General features: G+C 42.3%; 1 protein-coding gene across 3 annotated transcripts in view; it reads right to left on the bottom strand.

The window, feature by feature from the left end:
- LOC137377493 (E3 ubiquitin-protein ligase RNF128) overlaps positions 1 to 21,436 on the bottom strand; it is a 170,593-nt gene that overhangs the window by 34,659 nt on the left and 114,498 nt on the right. For all 3 annotated transcript variants that reach the window (XM_068047145.1, XM_068047144.1, XM_068047146.1), the window contains exon 2: positions 13,552 to 13,799. In XM_068047145.1, coding sequence (XP_067903246.1) covers positions 13,552 to 13,799 — 248 coding nt within the window. The remainder of the gene's footprint in view (positions 1 to 13,551; positions 13,800 to 21,436) is intronic.

Here is a 21,436-nt window from a genome sequence, read left to right as displayed (position 1 = left end):
CAATATAAACTGGAGTTTAGTCTTGGTTTCCAACATAAAAGCTGAGGGGTCAGTTATATACACATTAGAACAAACATTTTGTCATGTCATGGATCCTGAAATCAAATATACAGCACAGAAACAGAAAATTTGGTCTGCCAATTTATGATCCCCACAAGCCTGCTCACACTCTATTTCATCTGATCCTGTCCTTCTATTCCTTTCACCAAGTTTGATGATGACACGAAACTAAGTTGGGATGCGAGTGTGAGGAGGATGCAAAGAGGCTTCAAAAGGGGATTTAGACAGGCTGAATGGACAAGAACATGGCAGATGGAATATCATGTGAAAAGATGTGAAGTTCTCCACTTTGGTGGAAAAGCAGAAAGGCAGAGTATTTCTTAAATAGAGAGAGATTGGGAAGTGTTGATGTCCGAAAGGACTTGGGTGTCCTTGTTCATAAGTCATTGAAAGCTAACATGCAGGTGCAGCAAGCAATTGAGAAGTCAAATAGTATGTTGGCCTTTATTGCAAGAGGATTGGAGTACAGGAATAAAGAGGTTTTGCTGCATCTTGAGTATTGTGTACAGTTTTGGTCTCCTTATCGAAGGAAATATATACTTGCCATAGGGGGTGTGCAACAAAGGTTCACCAGACTAATTCCTGGGATAGTGGGATTGTCCCATGAGGACAGATTGAGGAGGTTGGGCCTCATCCTCTAGAGTTTCAAAGAATGAGAGGTGACCTCATTGAAACACACAAAATTCTGATAGGGTAGATGCAGGAAGGATGTTTCCCCCGATTAGGGAGTGGGGGGGGGGGGGGGGGTGGGGTGCGGTCTAGGACCAGCGGACATAGTCTCAGAATAAGAGGTAGACCATTTAGGATGGAGATGAGGAGGAATTTCTTCACTCAGAGGGTGGCGAATCTTTGGAATTCTCTACCTCAGAGGGCAGTGGAGGCTTAGTCACTGAGTATGTACAAGACAGAGATCGATAGATTTCTACCTATTAAAGGAATCAAGGGATGTGGGGATAGTGTGGAAAATGGCGTTGAAGTAGAAGATCAGCCATGATCTAGTTGAATGGCGCAGCAGGCTCAAGGGGCCAAATGGCCTACTCCTGCTCCTAGTTCCTATGTACTTAGCTAAGGAAAACAGCATAGAGGCAAGCTAGACATCAGCTGTGGTTTAGTTGATAACACTCTTGCCTCTGAGTCACAAGGTTGTGGGGTCAAATCCCACTCCAGGACTTGAGCTCAAAAAACAAAGCTGATGCTCTAATGCATTACTGAGAGGGTGCTGCATTGTTGGAGTTGCCATCTTTTATTAAACCAAGGCCCTGCCTGCCTTCTCAGGTGGACTTAAAGAGATCCCACGACACTTTTTTGAGAAAGAGCAGGGGATTTATCCCAGATTTGTTTGTTGACAATGCAACCACTAAGTACTGTAGCACTGGCACATGCGCAAATGCAGCCTCATCCACTAAAAGGTCACTGTCGATGATGTTTCAGGCAGTTGCCAGTAATAAAGATGGTGCTGCTCAATTTATCACAAAAAACAAATTAAATACAAACCCCCTCAGTGGCTGCAATCGCCATCTCCATCCCACCCCCAAAAGTACCCAGCTCCCTCCTGCCATCGCCGCCCTCTTCGCTGCTTACCCTCCTCATCCGCTCACTCCCCACTTCCTCCCTCGCCCGCTCACTCCCGGGCTCGCTGTTTCCCCATTCTTGGCCACTCGCTCCAACATCACCCTGGGGGAAAAAATGGGGAGTGAACGGCTGAGGGGAGGAGCGAGCAGCTGAAGCGGGGTACTGTTGGAAGGGAGAAATGGAGGCAGCGATTGTAGCCATTGAGGGGTGAGGCAATGCTCGGACATCATTGCACAAAAGACGTCAGCGCACGCATGCACGGATTCATACTGGCAAGCTGGAAAATGATCGGATGCACTGATGAAGTCAGCGATCGCTCTGCACATGCTCTAGGTTGTCAGGAGACACTGAGTTATCCCTGGTGTCCTGGCCAATAATTGTTCCTCTATTAAACTTCACAAAAACAGATTATCTGGTCATCATATTGATTTTTGTGGGAGCTTGCTGTGTACAAATTGGCTGGCACATTTCCTCCATTACAACAGTGACGATATTTCAAAAGTACTTAATTGACTGTTAAGGGCTTGGAGATGTCTGGTGGTCATGAAAGGCGCTATATAAAGGCAAGCCTTTCTCAACCACGCCATGCGGCAGCGAGTGCCACAGTCTTGCAAAATCCAGTGATAGTTGTGGTCAGTAAATCAGGCCATAATGTACTTGCTGTTGTGTCTCGTTATCCTTTGGTTTCCCACCATCTACATCTGGGTTAATATTTGTGGTCATTGGGAAAGCAGCACGAAATGAGTATTATGGTAGACAGTTCTCAGTTGGCCAGGTTTCAGTCTGTAAAGCTAATATAATCCTGCACTTCAAACTCACCCAGGGAAAACTGAAGTAATTAGCACCATTTATTTGTTGCGATTGAAATAATATCACTGTTTCTGAAAATAAAAAATCCATCTCCCTAAAAAGACCGATTCATTATACATTATGCTAATCATTAACATGGTCAAGAGACTTCACAGGTTCGAGATGAGCTGCTACTGATGAATTCCTGCTACAAGACGTTTCCAGTTACTGTTGCACAATGCTAAAAAATGTAAAATATCGAGAATTTTACAGTGGAATTTCAATCACTTAAGGAGTGCTGTGGACAATTCTGTTACTTGTGCAGCTAGAATTAGATGAAAAAAGTACATTTCGTAACTGACTGTTAAAACATTTTACACAGGAGTGTCTTACTTAAATATTATGCCCCTAGCCTCTTACAGTTGAGAGGTCAATAGCTGGACTCAGTTGCCAACATTCTAACCTGAGCTTTGAAGTGTCCATAGGTTGTGAAAGATGCTATATAGAAAAGTCAAGTCTTTGCTTCCTTTCCATTCCTACACACTTCAATATAAAAAAAAAGGAAAGACTAGAAAAAACACAGAGACTGCAGATGTGGAATGGCTCCTTATCTGGTTTAGATTTAGAACCTCCAAAAGATGGGGTGGTTTCAATCAAGCCATATAGAATTTGGGCGAGTTCAGATTTCCAAGGCATAATTCAACTGGGCTAAGCCAGATAATGCATCAGCCACATAAAAGTAGCAGTACTATTTACGTCAAATATGTTGGATTTCATACAAGCATATGCCTATCTCCAAGAGAAGAGTCCATAGACACATGCAAACATAATGAACCATTTAAAAACCTTGTTTTCTTTTTACACCATGTCACATGAACAAATCAAGATTGCCACTGGCAATCCATTGGCACAACAGCTGTGTTTTGAACAATTTAAAACTACAAATAATCGGTGTTCAAATCTTTGAAATAATCAGGTTGTTAAAAAGCATCAACCAAAAGGAGATATTTCTGGATTTTCTGCTGGCATGAGATATTTTTGATTTTATTGCTTCCAGAAAAGCTCTAAAACACTGAGTCATAGGGAACTTTATTAGGACAGGTGACCGAAAGCTTGGTCAAAAGGTAGATTTTAAGGAGTGTTCAAAAGGAGAGGCAGAGAGGTCTATGAAGGGAATTCCAGAACTTAGGGCCTAAACAGCTGAATGTATGGCCGCCAATGGTGGAGTGATGAAAATCAACAATGCGCAAGAAGTTAGAATTCGAGGAGCACAGAGATAGAGGAGGTGAGACGTGTTGAAAGAAAGACTGAATTACACCATGAGGGGCCAGAGAAGATTTACCAGAATGATTCAAGGGATAAGGGATTTTAGTTACAAGGTTAGGTTGGAAAAACTGAGTTGTTCTCCCTGGAGCAAAAGGAGATAGAGGGGAGATTTGATACAAATGTAAAAGATCATAACAGGCTTAGATAAGTTAGACAAGGAAAAACTGTTCCCATTAACTAATAGTACAAGCGCTAGGGGACAAAGAATAAGTTTTTGGGCAAGAGATGCAAAGGGAAATGTGAGGAGGAACTTTTTTTTTTTAAAAACACAACGAGTGATAATGACCTGGAACTCGCTGTCCACAAAGATGGTGGAAGCAGAGACAATCAAGGATTTGAAAAGCAAATAGGATGGACACTTGAAGGAACTAAATTGGCTGGGCTACGGGTTCAAGCAGGGGAGTGGGACTAATTGGATTGCTCGGCGGAAAGCCAGCATAGACTCGATGGGCTGAATGGCCTCCTTCGATGATGTAGATAACTAACTAAGTGATGCATTGGGGAGCTACAAACTAATGCTGGGAGTATAAGCAAAGCTGAGTGGATGCAAAACTGTTCTGATTATGGAGCAGGTATCAGGAACTGTGGAACTGAGGTTTCAACACAGTGACGACACAAAATCTGTAACTATTAAATACAATACAGTATAAACATATTTTTATGAAAGAAAAATATGCAGATGCTGGAAATACTCAGCATCTGTGGAGAGAGAAGCAGAGTTAACGTTTCAGGTCAGTGACCCTTCTTCAGCACATATTTTTCCTGGTTTAAATTGCAACACCTCATCCACTCATCAGGCTTTGTTAACATAGACAAGGGACTAGCAAATTCTACAACTGGACTTTCTTCCAATTACCTTGGTTATTCTAGGACATGTTTTATAAAATCCTTTGAATCTGTATTTACAGAAAATGCTGGAAATACTCAAAAGGTCAGGCAGCATTTGTGGAGAGAGATACACAGTTAAACATCTCAGTTTGATGAATGGTCATTGACCTAAAATGTTGTTAACTCTGTTTCCAGCATTTTCTGTTTTATTTCAGATTTCCAGCATCTGCAATATTTTGCTCCCATCAGCACAGTCTATTTAAATGATAAAAATGGCATATGTATCCTGTACATCACACTTCAAGAGTCACACTCCATTTTCTTTTTAAATCTTCAAAAAGTGTGTAAAGAAATATGAATTCTCCAAGAACCACCTTCTCGAGGGTAATTAGGGATGGGCAATAAATGCTGGCCTAGACAGCATCCCATGAAATGAATTTTAAAAAAGCACAAAATACCAGAGCCAGAATATTTGCAGTCTCCATGCACTCAACCAGTCTTAGCACGTCAGTGGCCTCTCAAATGACCTATGAACCCCAGTGTGTAGACAACAGAAATTAGACTTTATAACCTTAAAAGGGATACACACCTGGATTTCACATGATGAAAATCCAACTGGACTCAGCTGGCTAAATGCCATCTCAAATATAGCTCTGAACCTAAAATTAATCTGGCCTCTAGATATTCACTGGCTACCAAACAGGCATTCGCAGAACAATATATCCATTGGCATTTTTACTAGTACAACACTGTACCCATTGAGGCAGTGGCCATTTAAAACAAACATACAACATATTTGGCTGCAGTTCCTACCTTTCGTGATTACTTACGCCCAGTGAAAAGTCAATATCCTGGGCCAGACTTCCTTTGGACCTGGCTCAGTGATACCTCCCCCGGCTGCAATCAAGTCACAGATCATGTGTTCCATCTCATAGAAACGTGCCTGTGGAGAACTTCATACGCTGCCGCAGTGGCATAGATTACTTAGTTAGTAGCAAAGAAATGAGTTGTACTAGCCTGCCTACAAAGGACTTACAGCAAGTTAAATATTAAACTAATACACTGTTTTCTTCTGTCCATAGCTCAAAGTAAAATTCTACTTCTTGTGAGCAATGGCCTGGGGCAGAAAGCACGAATTTTGGGTCGAATAGAACTGTTTTTGCAAGATGCTGGTCCAGGAAAATTTGACACACCACACGTGCCAGTTTGAACCGTGCCAGTTTGAACTTTTAGACTATGATTTATTAAGGTGTAGATATGAAGCTCCTGGTCTAAGGTCCAGTGCAGTCGGGAAGGGAAAGAGGAAAATAAAAAAGATTAAACAGGCGGGAAGGAAAGATGAAAGGTTCATCGATCCCAAACGTCAACTCTGTTTTACTCTCCACAAATGCTGCCTGACCGGTTGAATGTTTTCTAGCATTTTCGGCGATAACAATATTATTTTGCTGCACGTTGGGCTGAGATGGGTTTCTTATTTTCAATTCTGGGATCTGGGTTCTTAACCAGTATAAATAATGTCTGGGTCACTGACTGGGTGTAAAGGGTTCTAATGGTGAATTGAGTAGCTCGAGAGAGAGGAGAGCTTGATATACATGGATCCAAAAAGTGACAATACAGGTAACTTTGGGAGCCTGTACAACAATTAAGAACGACACTTTTGAGGAACAAATGAACCCATCAGGAAGAGTGGTGTGTGGGTTACGTGTGTAAACTTACTAGAAACAAGAGTTTTAAAATGAGTTCCCATTTATATGACAGACTACGGCAAGACCGAAGAGAAGCTTTGGCAGTGCAGGAACCTTCATAGTGCAGATCCCCACAATTATGTTACTGTATAGCTTAGTGGAAAATTAAGTGAGGCACTGATGGCAGAAAGCCTTGTAGGCAACAGTTCGTGTACAGTGTCATTGCTTCCACTAAGATGTCCTGTTCTTCCTGTGGAATACTCAAACATTCCAAACCAGAATCATTTCATGCCCAGCAGGATCCTGCTAGATTTCCAAAACTCCAAATGAAGACACAGCTAGCCTTCTCTCCTGGGGATTGTGAGTGAGATGCTTTTTTAAGCAACATTTCAGTGATGTAGATGAAGAGCACTTGTTGAACACCCTTGTGGCGACAGGTTCTTGTCCTAACAGTGACAGACAAGTTGCTCTCCCCAGTTGCAAGTGTGATGGATTTTGTGGCTCAGCTGTGCTGAGTCCTCCTGGGAAGAGATTGCCTCACCACCAACAGCAGAAAAACAAATCCCCATCACTTGACAGAAAATTTGACATTCTGTTCACAATGTGAAACCCTGGTGGTTTGAAGATGAAACAGATGGAGAAAAGAAGGTAAAATAGATTTCAAGTTTAAAGCAGGATGTTTCCAGCGTAAAAAGCAAATCAATCTTTCACAAAGCAATGCATTCTACTTCACAACTCAAGTGCAACTAAGTTTCCATAGAGAGCCATTCTTCTTACAGAAAAAAAAACACTCAAACAAGACAGCCAGTAACTATAATTACTACATGCTAAATTACTACTTTGGCTTCCAATGCATAAGTCAACTTAGTCCTGTTGTTTGTAATTTAAACCAGTTAGCATTGATCATCAAACACAACTTTTATTCAGGTTAAAGAATCTACTGCTTCTCCCCTTCTATTCTCATCAAAAATCAAAACAAAAAACTTTCAAATCAATTCCTGGGTTGCTCGATTAGTTATAGGTGTAAGATGTTCAGTGTCTCTAACTTGCTCCACCATTCAGTTAAACTCTGGCTGATCTGTACCTCAAGTTACACTACAGGGTCCATCACGTGCCCCGATATCTTGGTCCAGCTAGGGAGAGAAGGGAAGGAGGAAAACTGCTATCATTGCCAAGGTGCCATGCATAGAACATTTTGGTTATTTAACTTCAAAACAAAGTTGTTACTGACAGCAAGCTGTGATCTGCAAGAGGAATTTTAAATGCCAAACCATAGCTTGGCAGTTAAAGTGTTAAAAGTCTGAATCCTGACCTCAACCCACCCACTTGCAATGGAGATGGATAGGGTAGACGGCCAACCAGGCAGGTTGGCACTTTAAATAGTATAACGAGGCCGCATACCTCATTTGTATTTACCATTTGAAATATAATGTCGACTGGGTGGGTTTCCCAGGACACCTGCCAGCTAAACAGAAGAAGTGAGGGACTTCAGAGGAGAAGTGCCTGTCCACTTACTTGCTGGATCTACCGGGTCTGCTTGGCCAACCCACCCCCATGATTTCCCTTCCCCCACCGCCCCCCAAAGGAGGCGCACATACCTGGTCTCCTCTGGACTGCTCCCCATCTGACTGGAAGCTGAACCTGTCAATCAGGCTGCCTTCCAAGTTTGGTGGGGTGGGGGTGGGGGGGGGGGGGGGGGGCGGGGTGGGAGGGGGTATATCCGCACCTTCTGGGTTCCCTGCACTCTACTAGCTTCCCCCACCCTGCTGCCTGTGGGTCAGGTAAGTTAAAACATCCCCCTCCCCACCTCGTGTCATAGTCACTCTTTGGACACAAAAGGAAGCAAGGAATATGGGATAGTACAGGAAAGCGGAGTTGAGGCGAAGATCAGCCATGATCTTATTAAACGGCAGAGTGTGCTCGAGGGGCAGTATGGCCTACTCCAGCTCCTGTTTCTTATGTTCGTATAAATCCAATGAATTATTGCCAAGGTGGCTTAAATCTAGGAAGTTCCACAACTAGGTGATTATTAGCCAGAGGGAGTTAGTTGTCATCGAACTGATCAGCTGTGAACCAGTAACAATAATTCACGAGAAATGGACATATAAAATCTTCTAAAACAGTAAAATGTTAAGAGAAGATTTATGTATGGGCAGGGGGTGGGGATGGGGGCAGGTGTTGTTTGGTCTGCAATAGAATGCCATCTGGCACATTCATTACAATTCAGTCAGGCAGTCCAGGAGTCAAGAATCCATTCAAATCCAGATTGGAATGGAAACTTTAAAAGGCAGCAACATTGGCATGGCCCCAACCTCGAAACATCTTTAGATCGTTTCGAAACAGCCAGTGAAAAAAGTGAAGGAAGAGCATGAATGGACCATCTCTGTGCATTTGTGATACTGTAGCATGAACTCTCAAATTCTTCAAAATTCTCCAAGATGTCCAGCAAATAAAATAAAAAAATTTAGCCACTTAAACTGAAGTTATTTTGTGGCAAAATAACAGACGAGTTGAATTTTTATGCATCAGCGAGTTGAGCTGTTTTGCTGATTACAAACATACGAATTAGGAGCAGGAGTAGGCCACTTGGGCCCTGGAGCCAGCTCAATAAGATCATGGCTGATCTGACTGTAACCTTGACTCCACATTCCCACCTACCATCGATAACCTTTCACCCCCTTGCTCATCAAGAATCCATCTACCTCTGCCTTAAAAATAATCAAAAAAAACGAGACCCTTCAGGATCTTATATGTTTCAATCAAGTCGCCTCTTACTCTTTAGAAGTAGGGAACACTTAACCACTCCTGCGAACACAATAAAAATGTTTCTGTAGTTCCCAACTGGGAAGGGAAAGAGGGCTAATTTAGAATTCCAACAGGAACTACTGATGAATAAATGATTTTGTCTTGGTGAATGCTCTTAGTGGCACAAAGGCCCAGCCAACAGGTTGTAATCAATCTCTATACATGACTAATCTACCCTGAACGCAGAATTCAAAGAGCACATCATTACAAAACTGTTCATCATGCCTTCAGTAGTATGGCCAGTTTAAATTAAAAAAGGTAACTTTTATTCTGGTGCAGACACAAGATGACGCTTTATACACTCATTCACAACACATGGGACTCGAACCAGATCAGATAATAATCCACAATATTCACATTACAAAATGCCTAGGAAAGCTGCATCTACCCAACCTCTTAAGGAGGTAGGTTTGGGGCACAAACCAGCTAATATAAGAGGGAATCCCAAAGTTTTCTACAGGCATATAAATAGTAAAAGGGTGGTAAAAGGAGGAGTGGGGCTGATTAGGGACCAACAAGAGGATTTGCACATGGATGCAGAGGGCATAGCTAAAGTGCTAAATGAATACTTTGCATCTGTCTTTACCAAGGAAAAAGATGCAACCCAGTCAATGGTGAAAGAGGAGGTAATTCAGACACTAGAAGGGTTTAAAATTGATAAGGAGGAGGTGTTAGATAGGCTGTCTGTACTTAAAAATGGATAAGGCACCAAGACTGGATGAGATGCATCCAATTATACTGTGGGAAGTGAGAGTGGAAATTACAGAGGCACTGGCCTTAATTTTTCAGTCTTCCTTAGACTTGGAGAAGGTGCCAGAGGACTGGAGAATTGCAAATGTTACACCCGTGTTCAAAAAAGGGTGTAAAGATAAGCCCAGCAACGACAGGTTGACTTCGCTGTGCGGAAACTTCCAGAAAAGATTAATTCAGAACAAAAAGTAATTGTCACATGGACAAATGCAGGTTAATTAAAGAAAGCCAGCATGGCTTTTGTATGGGAAAAATCATGTTTAACGAGCAGGTAACAGAGAGGGCTGTTGAAGGCAATGCAGTCGATGTGGTTTACATGCACTTTCAAAAGGCATTTGTTACAGAGCCACACAATAGACTTGTGAGCAAAGTTATAGCTTATGGAATAAACAGGACGGGCAGCAACATGGATACGGAATTGGCTGAGTGACAGGAAACAAAGAGTAGTGGTGAATGGATGTTTTTCGGGCTGGAGGATAGTTTGTAGTGGAGTTCCCCAGGGGTCAGTGTTGGGACCCTTGCTTTTCCTGATACATATTAATGACCTAGACCTTGGTGTACAAGGCACAATTTCAAAGTTTGCGGATGATACAAAACTTGAAAGGATTGTGAACGGTGAGTAAGATAGTGTAGAACTTCAAAAGGACATAGACAAGTTGGTGGAAATGGGCAGACAGGCGGCAGATGAAGTTCAATACGAAGAAATGTGACATAATACATTTTGGTAGGAAGGACATGGAGAGATAAGAAAGAATAAAGGGTACAATTCTAAAGGGATGTAGGAGCTGAGGGACCTGGGTATATATGTACATAAGTCATTGAAAATGGCAGGACAGATTGAGAGTGCAGTTAATAAAGCATACAGTATCCTGGAATATAAACGAGAAATGCTGGAAATTCTCAGCAGGTCTGGCAGCATCTGTGGAGAGAGAAGCAGAGTTAACGTTTCAGGTCAGTGACCTTTCATCAGAACTGGCAAAGGTTAGAAATGTAATAGGTTTAAGTAAATAAAGCGGGAGTGGGGCAAAAGATAGCAAAAGGGAAGGTGTTGATAGGGCAGAGGGTCACAGAGAATAACTGACCAGAACGTCATGGAGCAAAGGCAAAAGGTATGTTAATGGTATAGTGAAAAAGTGTTAGTGCAGAGAGGATGTTAATTGACAGAAAAATTCTCTGTGACCCTGTCCTATCAACACATTCCCTTTTGTTATTTCTTGCTCCATCTGCGCTTTACTTGCTTAAAACCTATTACATTTCTAATCTTTGCCAGTTCTGATGAAAGGTCACTGACCTGAAACGTTAACTCTGCTTCTCTCTCCACAGATGCTACCAGACCTGAGTATTTCCAGCATTTCTCGTTTTTATTTAAGATTTCCAGCATCTATGGTATTTTGCTTTTATTATACAGTATCCTGGGCTTTATTAATAGGGGCATAGAGTACAAGAGCAAGGAGGTAGTGTTGACGTTGTACAAGACAGAAATTCGGCCTCAGCTAGAGTATTGCGTCCACTTCTGGACACTGCACTTTAGGAAGGATGTGAAGGCATTACAGAGCGTGCAGAAAAGATTCACGAGAATGGTTCCAGGGATTAGGAACTTCAGTTATGAAGACAGATTGGAGAAGTTAGGATTGTTTTCCTTGGAGAAGAGAAGGATGAGAGGAGATTTGATAGAGGTATTCAAAATCATGAGATCTGGACAGAGTAGATAGAGAGAAACTGTTCCCACTTGTGAAAGAATCGAGAACAAAAAGGCGACAGATTTAAAGCAACTGTTACAAGAAGCAAAAGCAACATGAGGAAAATCTTTTACACGTTGCAAGTGGTTATGATCTTAAATGCACTGCCCGAGTGTGTGGTGGAGGCAGGTTCAAATGAAGCATTTTAAAAGGAAATTAGACTGTTATATGAAAAGGAAGAATTTGCAGGGTTATGGGGAAAAGGCAGGGGAGTGGCACTAGGCGAATTGCTCAGAGAGCAGGTGCAGACACGATGGACCGAATGGCCTCCTTCTGCATTGTAACAATTCTGTGAAACCAGGGGCATCCAAGGAGAAAGTGTCACAGGGAGTGTCTGCCCCAGTCAGTGTGCCTGGAAGAAGGGGCTGAAAGCAGCCACTTGCTGCTATGTTATAAGGCTAACCGTTCTGGTTCAAGACACCTCAAAAGTTCACAGATTCTACACGCCCGACTGCTGTTGTTAGGCAACAGACATTTGAAGCAGAGTTTTTTTTGCAAGGCTACGGTTTTGATTTTTTGATACCTTTACATTAATGGCATGAATGTTTGTTGATCAACTTATGTACATATATTTGGATGACTACTGGCGCCTCCATAAGTTTCCTTAGAAGTGATTCAGGCAGCATACTTTCTGCTCTTAAAAGCAGAGTGTTGTAGCCAAAACATGTGCCCAGTTTACACTGCAAACTTCAATGCTGGTATGAACCAGTACAGGTGCTGCTCTGGAACAGAAGTTGCATAAATCACCTCAACAAAATATACACCCAAGAAATAAGAAACATTCCTTGCAGGTGTGGGGGTTACATGCCTTTTTTGTGTTAGCGTCCTCTTGGTATAATACTTGCGTACCTCAATTTTGTGCTGGCGTCAAGATTTTTTTTGTTAAGGTGACCCTAAGTGCCCAGCTGCAACATAGTCCCTGGCAGTTCCCAACTTTGTTTGAAATTGTATAAATAGGATCATTCCTGAGGTGTAGTCTTGCACTGATTTTACTTTATGCCAGCTCAACACAAATGCAAACTTCATTTCCATGCCCTTCAAGTCATTTCCATGACAGTACGAAATGGACAACAGCCTTCAGTAAACCCACATGGATCAGATTCACTGCCTTTAAGCAGCGAAATAACTATAACCTTTCACCTAGCTTGAGGAACATAGGAACAGGAGCTGGACATTCAGCCCCTTAAGCCTGTTCCACCAAACTAAAGCCCCTCACATAAAAAAAAATCAATTTTCAACTTTATATGTCCAGGGAAATTCCTCAGAGTGAATTATCTCACTGTTCGTGCACTCTGGGTGCACTACCACTGATCGGGACCTCAATGTGATGTCGGACTTCAGAGACCAGGCAGTTATAAGCAGAGACATATTCAAATCCAAATTACTTAATATGCCAGAGTTTAGAAAGAAAGAATTAATGATAGCATATCACTTAATCTGCAACAGTGCAGTCTCTCAACTTTCCTCTAATGTATAATACTCTAAGTTAACTGCACAACTTGTCAAAGTTTAATATAATGCCTATATCATCCTGTGTTAATTTTGATTGCCAGTTTAATTCAAAGAATTAAGTATTGAAAATAGTAATATATACAGAGCAATATTGAAGCTATAGTATAAATGGAACTGGTGACTTGTCTAAATTGTTCAACCCTTGCTCAAGCTGATAAACTCTTGAATTCACACCCCAACCACTCTTCAGTGTTTAATGCCATCTTGCTCTGCTTAACCAGAACTATAGCTTGAAAATGACATTGAACAATGTTATTTTGTAAGCGTTTTATGCATTTATACTTAATGCATTTTTGAAAAGAGCCAGTAATCCATTTAAAATAAATGTGTGGAGTTAACATATTGTAGAAAGAAATTTGATACAAGCACACTAAATATTCAGGAGATAAAAGGTCATTTTGAAAGTCTTCATAGATTTGATAGTAAGATGGAAACTTGCTGACAGTGCATTCCGACTCTCATAAGTACAGAACTGAATAACGTACCTGTTTTCTAGTCTGAGCCCTTGCAATCCGTAATCTTCTGGCAGAGTAAAAGATGAAATATCCCACTGTGGCAGCAGTGACGACAAAAAAGGAAATTGAGACAAAGAAGATGGAGTACTGGCTCATCCATGGTCCGTGCTGCTTCCCAACTTCAATCACCACGGAAACCGAAATACCATTCCTCACCAGTGCCAAAATTTCACTGCCTTTGATGTTGCCGATCATTACTGCAACAGTTTTGCCAGTCCCTGTGAAACAGAAGTACAATGAGCAAACTGCATGTTTGTATATTGGAAAATTAGCATTAACAAAGGATTGTCACAAATTCCCAGGATACATTCTAATACAAGGCAAGGCACACAGCAATATTAGATTCTATAATGATGGGTAATGGACAACCATGCCATATGATAAAATACCCAAGGGCTTCAAGCAAGTGGATTTATCATATCATGACTGAGATGTTCTTAACACCTGTGTGAGGTTTTCAGCTGTATAACTCAAAATATAATTTTCTCTCTTTTTACCTGAACAAAATCAGTTGAACTTGCTTTATGGTGTCAGTCATTTTGCACCAGTTAGAGAACAAATTTTTCTTACAGTCATTACTTTTCCATGCAAGAAATGTAAAAGAGAAACTTCAAAGCTCCCACGTTTATGTCCCATTCCAGGGTATGAACAAATAAATCCAAGCTGACATTCCACTGCAGTACTGAGGGAGCACTGCACTGTTGCAGGTGATAGAGTCATAGAGAGATACAGCACCAAAACAGGCCCTTCGGCTGCTTTCAGGTGCTGTCTTTCAGATGAGCTATTAAACCGAGGCCCCATCTACCTGCTCAGGTGAACGTAAAAGATCCCATGGCACTATTTTGAAGAACAGCAGGTGAGTTCTCCTGGCCAATATTTATCCCTCAATCAACATTACAAAAAAAAAAAGACCCTTTGATCATTACCACATTGCTGTTTGTGGGAGTTTCAGTGCTCATACTGGCCGCTGCGTTTCTTACATTACAACAGTGACTACACTTCAAAAGTACTTCATTAGCTGTAAAGCATGTTGAGGTGTCCAGTGGTCATGAAAGGTGCGACAGTAATGCCAGTCTTGCTTGCTTTCATGTGACGTAACTGGTTCAAAATGGGTCACTAAACAGCACCGGCTAGTTTAGCCGTAGACAACTTGTTAACTATTTCAGGGTAGATCTAGTATGTTTTTAAAACTCAGTTTAAACAAGAAAGAAGAAAATTCGATAACAGTATAGAAGCAATCTACACAGATGCCTGAACCCTCATAGGCACAAGTTGCCAGCAGTGAACTGTTCACAATTTACCACTAAATATACAGTCTTGGGAGGCTACAATGATGTCTAATGTGGGAAACGAAGCATCACATTGGGATAGTTGAGGTTATAGCTCCATCCCGATTTCCAGGATTAAGCAGGAGTTGCATCCACTCACAGCACTGGCTGTGAAACATGGTAAAAATTGTCTGTTCTTTTCATTATGATCCCTTTACTGTATAGAAATCCAAATGTCATTTTAATTCATACACTTCATTATTGAAGGTCACTGGAAAAATACTGTCACAGGAGAATGCCCTCTATATGTTGACAGTACGTCTTGGTTAAAACTTTTACTGAAAATGACTTCCCAGGGTTAAGCATTAAAACCTAAATCATCAGCCTCCCCTCATGCTTACACTTTCTGGAATACTGAGGAACACATTTAATAATTCCTTGAATCCAATTCTCAGAGGGAAAGGGACAGAAGTTGGATGGCTTCAATGTCCTGAAAAGGATGGGGGCTTGAGGAGGAGAGGAGAGAATAGGAAAAACAAAAAAATCAGCTGCAATCCCTGCTTTTAATTCCTACCTACAGACTGCCCCTTCTGGAAATTGTGCCCGTGTGAACATCAAGTGTGACAGGATTGAGTTCAGTTGTGATACTCCTTGGGGCCAGCTGACTGACTTGGCTCACATGCCAATGGCTCATTGAGACCACATTCATGCCAGAGGCAGCAAAATGCAGAAATGGGGGAAGAAAACTTGAATCATCCAAATAGAAACATGGCAACATAAAAATTGCTAGAAGACGACGATCTGGGTTCATTTTATTTGCTGGTAGGCACATGATGTAAGTTGTTGACTAAACATAGCAAATCAATCTTTATTAATTAGTTTACAATGGACCTGGTGTGACATGAGGCAAACCGCCAGTGGTGGAGTGCTTTGAGAACAATAGGTCAAAAGTCACCTTTTTCCTTCCAAGCATGCTTCCACCACCATCTCCCTAGGAAGTCTGTTCCATCGATTGACCATTCACTCGCTGAACTCCCTCCCTAAACTCCTCTTTCTTCCTTTAAGATGCTCCTTAATACCTACTTCTATGATGGAAGGGGTCATCGACAGCGCTATCAAGCAGCACTTGCTCAGCAATAATCTGTTCAGTGAAGCTCAGTTTGGGTTCCACCAGAGCCACTCACCTCCTGACCTCACTACAGCCTTGGTCCAAACATGGACAAAAGAACTGAACTCAGGAGGTGAGGAGAGAGTGACTGCCCTTGATATCAAGGCAGCATTTGACTGAGTATGGCATCAAGGAGCCCTCGCAAAACTGGAGTTCATGGGAATCAGGGGAAAAACTCTCCGCTGGTTGGAGTCATACCTAACAAAGGAAAATGGTTGCTGTTGTTGGAGGTCAATCATCTCAGTCCCAGGGCATCACTGCAGGAGTTCCTCAAGGTAGTGTCCTAGGCCCAACCATCTTCAGCTGCTTCATCAATGACCTTCCCTCCATCATAAGGTCAGAATTGGAGATGTTCACTGAGGATTGCACAATGTTCAGCACCATTTGCGACTCCTCAGATACTGAAGCAACCCATGTCCATATGCAGCAAGACCTGGACAATATCTAGGCTTGGGCTGATAAGTGGCAAGTTACATTCATGGCACACAAGTGTCAGGCAATGACCATCTCAAACAAGAGAGAATCTAACCATCTCTCCTTGATGTTCAATGGCACTAGCATCGCTGAATCCCCCACCATCAACATCCTGGGGGTCACCATTGATGAGAAACTGAACTGGACCAGCCATATAAATGCTGTAACTACAAGAGCAGGTCAGAGGCTGGGAATTTTGCGGTGAGTAACTCACCTCCCGACTCACCAATACCTGACCATCATCCACAAGGCACAAGTCAGGAGCGTGATGGGATACTCTCCAATTGCCTGGATGGGTGCTGCTCCAACAACACTCAAGAAACTTGACACCATCCAGGACAAAGCAGCCCACTTGATTGGAACCCCATCCACCACCTTCAACATTCACTTCCTCCATTCCTCCACACCAACGCACAGTGGCAGCAGTGCGTACCATCTACAAGAAGCACTGCAGCAATTCGCCAAGGCTCCTTCAATAGTACCTTCCAAACCCGCAACTTCTACCACCTAGAAGGGCAGGCAGCAGATGCATGGGAACACCACCACCTGCAAGTTCTCCTCCAAGTCACACACCATTCTGACTTGGAACTATATCGCCGTTCCTTCACTGTCACTGGATCAAAATCCTGGAACTCCCTTCCTAACAGCACTGTGGGTGTACCTACACCCCAAGGACTGCAGCAGTTCAAGAACGCAGCTCACCACCACCTTCTCCAGGGCAATTAGGGATGTGCAATAAATGCAGGCCTAGCTAGCGATGCCCACATCCCATGAACAAAAATAAAAAAAGCTTTTGGTCATCTACCTTAGTATCTCATGTGGCTTGGTCTTATTTTATAATGCCTCTGAAGCACCTTGGGACGTTTTATGTTCAAGATGTTAGTTAAACACAAGTTGTTGTTGAATGTATCAAATTACACAAATAAAAGCATCAAGACTAACATCTCATGCAAGCAGGAAATCCTAAACTAGGCATAATGAATTAAAACAATTGATAAGGATATCTTGTGAAGTAACAAATGCGAATCCAACTGTTTATATAAGCTCCATATTGTAGATTACCAGGCTTGTTCCAGAGAGCTTAAAAAGGAGCTAGAGAGTGCAACTCCTATTGCTGGTGGAGATGAGATACACAAAGTTCCTTCCCTGCTGCTACAAGTGCTTGTCACAGCACTGTTAACAGCCTATGCCTGAAGCTGCAAAAATATTCACTACTCTTGGCCCTTCTCTTAAAGCTTTGTTCAAAACCCACCTGATCAACTGCACAAAGCAGAAGGAGGGGGAGGCTGATGAGATGGTTTATACGATTCCATAACAATTATCTGCACCAGACACTAATAACAGCGATACAACCCAATAAAAGCTCCAGATAGGGTTGCGTAGCCTCTATGCACCAACCTGATGCCTGGTTACCCTCCTCCCTTCGCAAAACCCCTTGCGCAAGGCCAGTATTATCTCTATGCATGCAATACTATTATAACAGTATGAATAATTGTGTCAAACTCATTGCATCAATAAAGGCACCTGTAATGAATGCCAACACCATCAATATTTATATATGTGGACAATTTTCTTTGACTAACATGGTGTTTCTTGATAGGAGGAAATGGTGGTTTGGATTGTCCTCACATTGGTACTTTAAAATCCACCACAATTTCCTCCCAGAACTCTCATTAGCCATACAGCAACTTGCATCTATATAGCACCTTTACTATATCTCTTCCTTCAGAGATGTGAAGGACCTTTGTAGAAGATTTAAACTGAGATTTTGTGAAGTTGGGGGGGGGGGGGGGGGGGAGGAGGGGTGGTGTAAGAACAGACAAATGAACAATCTATTTTCAGCAAGTCAAAACTTTATTTCTTGAAAGTTCTGGGCTATTACTTGTGCTCCCCTGTTCCACTTCTTTCCATGCTTCAGGCAAATATAGCCAGTATCTAATTCAGTTTTTAGAGATACAGCACTGAAACAGGCCCTTCGGCCCACCGAGTCTGTGCCAACCATCAACCACCCATTTATACTAATGCTACACTAATTCCATATTCCTACCACATCCCCACCTGTCCCTATATTTCCCTACCACCTACCTATACTAGGGGCAATTTATAATGGCCAATTTACCTATCAACCTGCAAGTCTTTGGCATGTGGGAGGAAACCGGAGCACCCAGAAGAAACCCACGCAGACACAGGGAGAACTTGCAAACTCCACACAGGCAGGACCCAGAATTGAACCCGGGTCGCTGGAGCTGTGAGGCTGCGGTGCTAACCACTGCGCCACTGTGCCGCAGTGAGTTGGTGAGTGAATCCATGTGCAGTGAAGTAATATCTTTAGTGATGCCTGACTAAGTGCCACCAACCTAGACTGTTCCGTGCCATCATCCTCCTCTTAGCAAAAATAAATCCATTCTCATTAAGAGATCAACTTCTACAGTGCAATATAGTTCTTTGCAGTGCTGAGTAAAAGGACCAATAAAAATCTTAACCCAACCCTGAAAGTAATATTAAAAAATGCCTTCAGTTGCAGCAATGTGATATCCACTCAGGCATACCTTGCAGCAGCTCTTATCACCACAAATAGATCAGTAATTATTTGGAGGAGGAAACAGGGTGGGAGGGATAGTCATGCCCCCCTAATCCCATTCAAATGTTACAGAGAAGACTTGCAGCGGGCCTTAAAAAGAAACTAGCAGTTTCATTTCAGGGAGAATAGAGGTACAGTGTTTATATGGTAGATTTGAGTTGTAGCCTTGAAGAAGCTATATTGCTCTGTTTACTGCCCAGAATAGGTCGTAATTTAGAAGAAAATCCAGGCTGGTATGTCTTAGCTGTTTTATGGTCAAGTGAGGAGGGGTTGAAGGACTTCCCTCTTTTCTCCTCCTTGTTAGACCCTAACAGGTTAATTCTTTCTTAAAGTGGATGTACTGGCTAATTCAATAGGTGTCGGAGTACTTACTTGCTATGATCATAAGAACCAATTGGACAGGTTTACCTGAATTAAGAAAGAGGTTAACTTTATTGTACCTAAACCGAACTAATAAAATAATCAACAAAGCACCAACTTTCACTCTCTCACACACACACACACAAATAGATGGGGAAATATAGATTGATTTACAGTCCATAAAAAAAATTATACAGTATGTGCAGTTTGGTAATTCGGCTGGCTTCTAGCTGAATCCAGTGGTCCTGAGGCTTTTAATTGGAAGAGGTAGATCATTGCTTTCTCCAAGAGACTCACCGAACCAATGTGGATGATTTCCTCCAATGGGGTTTCTGATTGTAGCCAGAGTATGAAAAGATGGTCAGTCAACAAACAGGATTTGAAGGCTTTCAAGCTGGAATAGAGAGAGCGAGAACCCCACTTCGGGTCTGCTCATGTCAGAGTCCAGTTGGTTCGCTTCTGCTGCACAGAAAACACCAGATGGGGGAGGGGCTTGCCACATGACAGTCATTCATTCAAGCATAGCAGTTAGCAGTATTTCTTTTTCTTGCTGAGAAAACAAGTGGTTCCTTTAAACTTCCTGGGTCTTGGTTCTTGAAGACTGAGCAGACACATTCCTTTGTGATGTAGGATACAGTGTAGCAAAATAGGTGATCATCATAAACTGAAAGGTTGTCTTTGCTGGCTGCTTCTCTTTTCCAAATGTCTTTTTAAAAAATATATAAATTTGGATCTCCAGTCAGTGGATTAAAGAAAATCATTCAACAAAACACATTTGCATAACAGCTAGATCAGGCTGAGAGGTTACAGTGAACAAATAAGAATAACTGGTGGTAATGCTTGACCGGGTAGATGTGAAAGGCTGCTTCCTCTGACTGGAGTGTCAAGAACTAGGAGACCTAACACTAAATGGCCAACCCCTTAACCTGAGACGAAGGAGAAATTTCTTCACTCAGAATTCTCTACCCCAGAGAGCTCTGGATGCTCAGTCATTGAGTATATTCAAGACTGAGATTGAGAGAGTTTTGGGCACTTACGGAATTGAAGGAAATGGGGATCGGGATGGAAAGTGGAGTTGATGTAAAGGATCAGCCATGATCTTATTGAATGGCAGAGCAGGCTCAAGGAGCTGTATGGCCTACTCCTATTTCTTGCGTTCTTAAAACTTAGAGGAGCTTAATGAACCTAAATATTCAACACACACCTTGGTTATCAGTTTTACCCTGTGCAGATGGAATTTCCATTCCAAGTTTCAACAGTAAATCCAACTCTGTTTTCAAGAAATAAAACAGCAAGTGCTGGAAATACTCAGCAGGTCAAGCAGTATCCGTGGAGAGACAAGCACCTGAAACGTTAACTCTGCTTCTCTCTCCACAGGTGCTGCCTGACCTGCTGAGTATTTCCAGCACTTTCTGTTTTTAGTTCAGATTTCTAGCATCTGCAGTATTTTGCTTTTATTACACTTTTTACGAGTTCAATCTTTCAGAGCAGGCAGCATCGAACCAATATTGAGAGAGTTGTTTATGACTGACAAGAATGAAAGGGGTTGAAACCCACTTAAACAGACTCAGTGGCGCATTTTTAAAGGAAAGATCAGAATGAATGACACTTTGCATGTGTGGTATATTTTGAAGCACTGAAAGCTAAAGCAAGATATGGATTTTATGAGCACTGCTCATCACACGTTGTGATTTGCAAGGGTTAGAACTGAATTAAACCAATGGGGGGAATTTTATAGAGGCAATGGGGGTGGCGGGGGGTCTCCGCCATTACCCGTAGAGCCAGCGAGAAACCTGCATCGCCTCCTTTGGGGAAGGCCTGCCAAATGAGGAGCCAAAATCAGGCTCATGACAGGCCATCTGTGGGCTTTTCCTGGGACCAGGACCCCAAGGCAGCATGTCCTACTTACTGAGGACTGCCAGCCACTGGTAACGCCACTGGGGAGGCAGTGGCTGCTGCTGGAATAGCACCCACCGGAGGATCACAAAGAAACCCAGGACAGAG

The sequence above is a fragment of the Heterodontus francisci genome, chromosome 15, assembly GCF_036365525.1.
Source record: "Heterodontus francisci isolate sHetFra1 chromosome 15, sHetFra1.hap1, whole genome shotgun sequence".
NCBI lineage: Eukaryota > Metazoa > Chordata > Chondrichthyes > Heterodontiformes > Heterodontidae > Heterodontus > Heterodontus francisci.
Note: the sequence above shows the minus strand (reverse complement) of the source record. Positions and strands in the feature narration are given on the sequence as shown.